The sequence below is a fragment of the Merops nubicus genome, unplaced genomic scaffold (assembly GCF_000691845.1).
Source record: "Merops nubicus isolate BGI_N331 unplaced genomic scaffold, ASM69184v1 scaffold37300, whole genome shotgun sequence".
Taxonomy (NCBI): domain Eukaryota; kingdom Metazoa; phylum Chordata; class Aves; order Coraciiformes; family Meropidae; genus Merops; species Merops nubicus.
In genome coordinates, this window is record NW_008585505.1 from 8,473 (window position 1) to 9,924 (window position 1,452).

The 1,452-nt window shown below is 63.4% G+C and overlaps 1 protein-coding gene across 1 annotated transcript in view; it reads left to right on the forward strand.

Annotated features, from left to right (window-relative positions):
• Window positions 1–1,448, forward strand: part of QSOX1 (quiescin Q6 sulfhydryl oxidase 1) — a gene marked incomplete at its 3' end in the record, with an annotated part of 9,023 nt that extends 7,575 nt beyond the window's left edge. The window contains 4 exon segments of the mRNA XM_008947641.1: window positions 2–41; window positions 265–453; window positions 1,047–1,146; window positions 1,148–1,448. Coding sequence (XP_008945889.1) covers window positions 2–41; window positions 265–453; window positions 1,047–1,146; window positions 1,148–1,448 — 630 coding nt within the window.
• Between the last annotated feature and the right edge of the window lie 4 nt (window positions 1,449–1,452).

The following is a 1,452-nucleotide window of genomic DNA, read 5'->3' on the forward strand; positions in this document are numbered from 1 at the left end:
TCTGCGGACCGTCCAGGCTGCCAAGAGCGCCCCCGACAAAGGTATTGGTGTGCCGGGGGGGGACTTGGGTTGTGAGGAAAGGGTATCCGGACAGGTTGTGGCAAGCAGGGATGCTGCATGTGGGCACAGGTTTGTCATTCCCCAAGGCAGGTCTGTGGGCAGTACAAGTGCTGCAGCGTCAGGGTGCAGAGCTGCCACCTCAGCTGTGGTGGCACCGCAGGGTCCGGACTGACCCGTCTACCCCTGTCCTGTGCCTCCCCCCAGAGCTGCCGCTGGAGGTGCTGAGCGCCATGCGCTGCTACGTCCGGCACTTCTTCGGCTGCCAGGAGTGTGAAAAGTGTGCTGAGCACTTTGAGGCCATGGCAGCCAAGTCTATGGACCAGGTGTCGGGCCGGGATGAAGCCGTCCTCTGGCTCTGGTCCCATCACAACGAGGTCAATGCTCGCCTGGCGGGTAAGGAGGGCCGCGGGGAGGGGGCTGGCACAGCTTCCCGAGGGAAAGGGGGAGGTGAGGTGGTGGAGGAGCATCCCTCCTCCTGGACAGAACTGGGAAATGGGCCATGGCAGCCAAGTCTATGGACCAGGTGTCGGGCCGGGATGAAGCCGTCCTCTGGCTCTGGTCCCATCACAACGAGGTCAATGCTCGCCTGGCGGGTAAGGAGGGCCGCGGGGAGGGGGCTGGCACAGCTTCCCGAGGGAAAGGGGGAGGTGAGGTGGTGGAGGAGCATCCCTCCTCCTGGACAGAACTGGGAAATGGCTGCGTAAGCATGAAGCAGTGGGGACATCCCCTTGTTGTTGTCCCCTGTCACAGGGGATAGCAGCTGGCTGCACATTATCAGGCCTCCCCGGAGATGTGGCTGGGACATACTGCCCGCAGGAAGCTTCCCAAAGCTGCCACGTGCCCTCAGAGGACCCCTCCTCCTGAGACGGCTCCTCCAAATGCCCCCGTTCCCAGCTGCTGGATGCTCTGGGGTGTTTATACCAGTACAGGCAGAAGGCTGTACTGCACATCCCCTCTAACCCGCTCTTTGGCTCCGGTCCCTGCAGGAGGTGACACAGAGGACCCCAAGTTCCCCAAGCTGCAGTGGCCTCCCCCGGACATGTGTCCCCAGTGCCATAAGGAGGAGCGGGGGCTGCACGCCTGGGACCTTCCTCAAGGCACACTTCTCCCCGGCCAATATCTACCTGGACTATGCCGAGGCTGACCCCGTCCCCGTGGCCCGGGAGGAGGCAGATGTCAGGCTGGGCACCCAGAGCCCACGAGAGGAGAGGGAGGAAGAGGAGGAAAAGGAGGTGGAGGGTGAGATGAGAGCTCCAGGGCGACCGGGCCCTCCTGAGCCGCGTCGGCCCAGCATTGTGAGGTTAAACCCCAAGCTGCGGGAGGTGAGTGAAGACATCGTGGACCTGGACTCCTTCAGCGACCAGCACTTCAAGAGCCAGGCGCTGCGGGCGG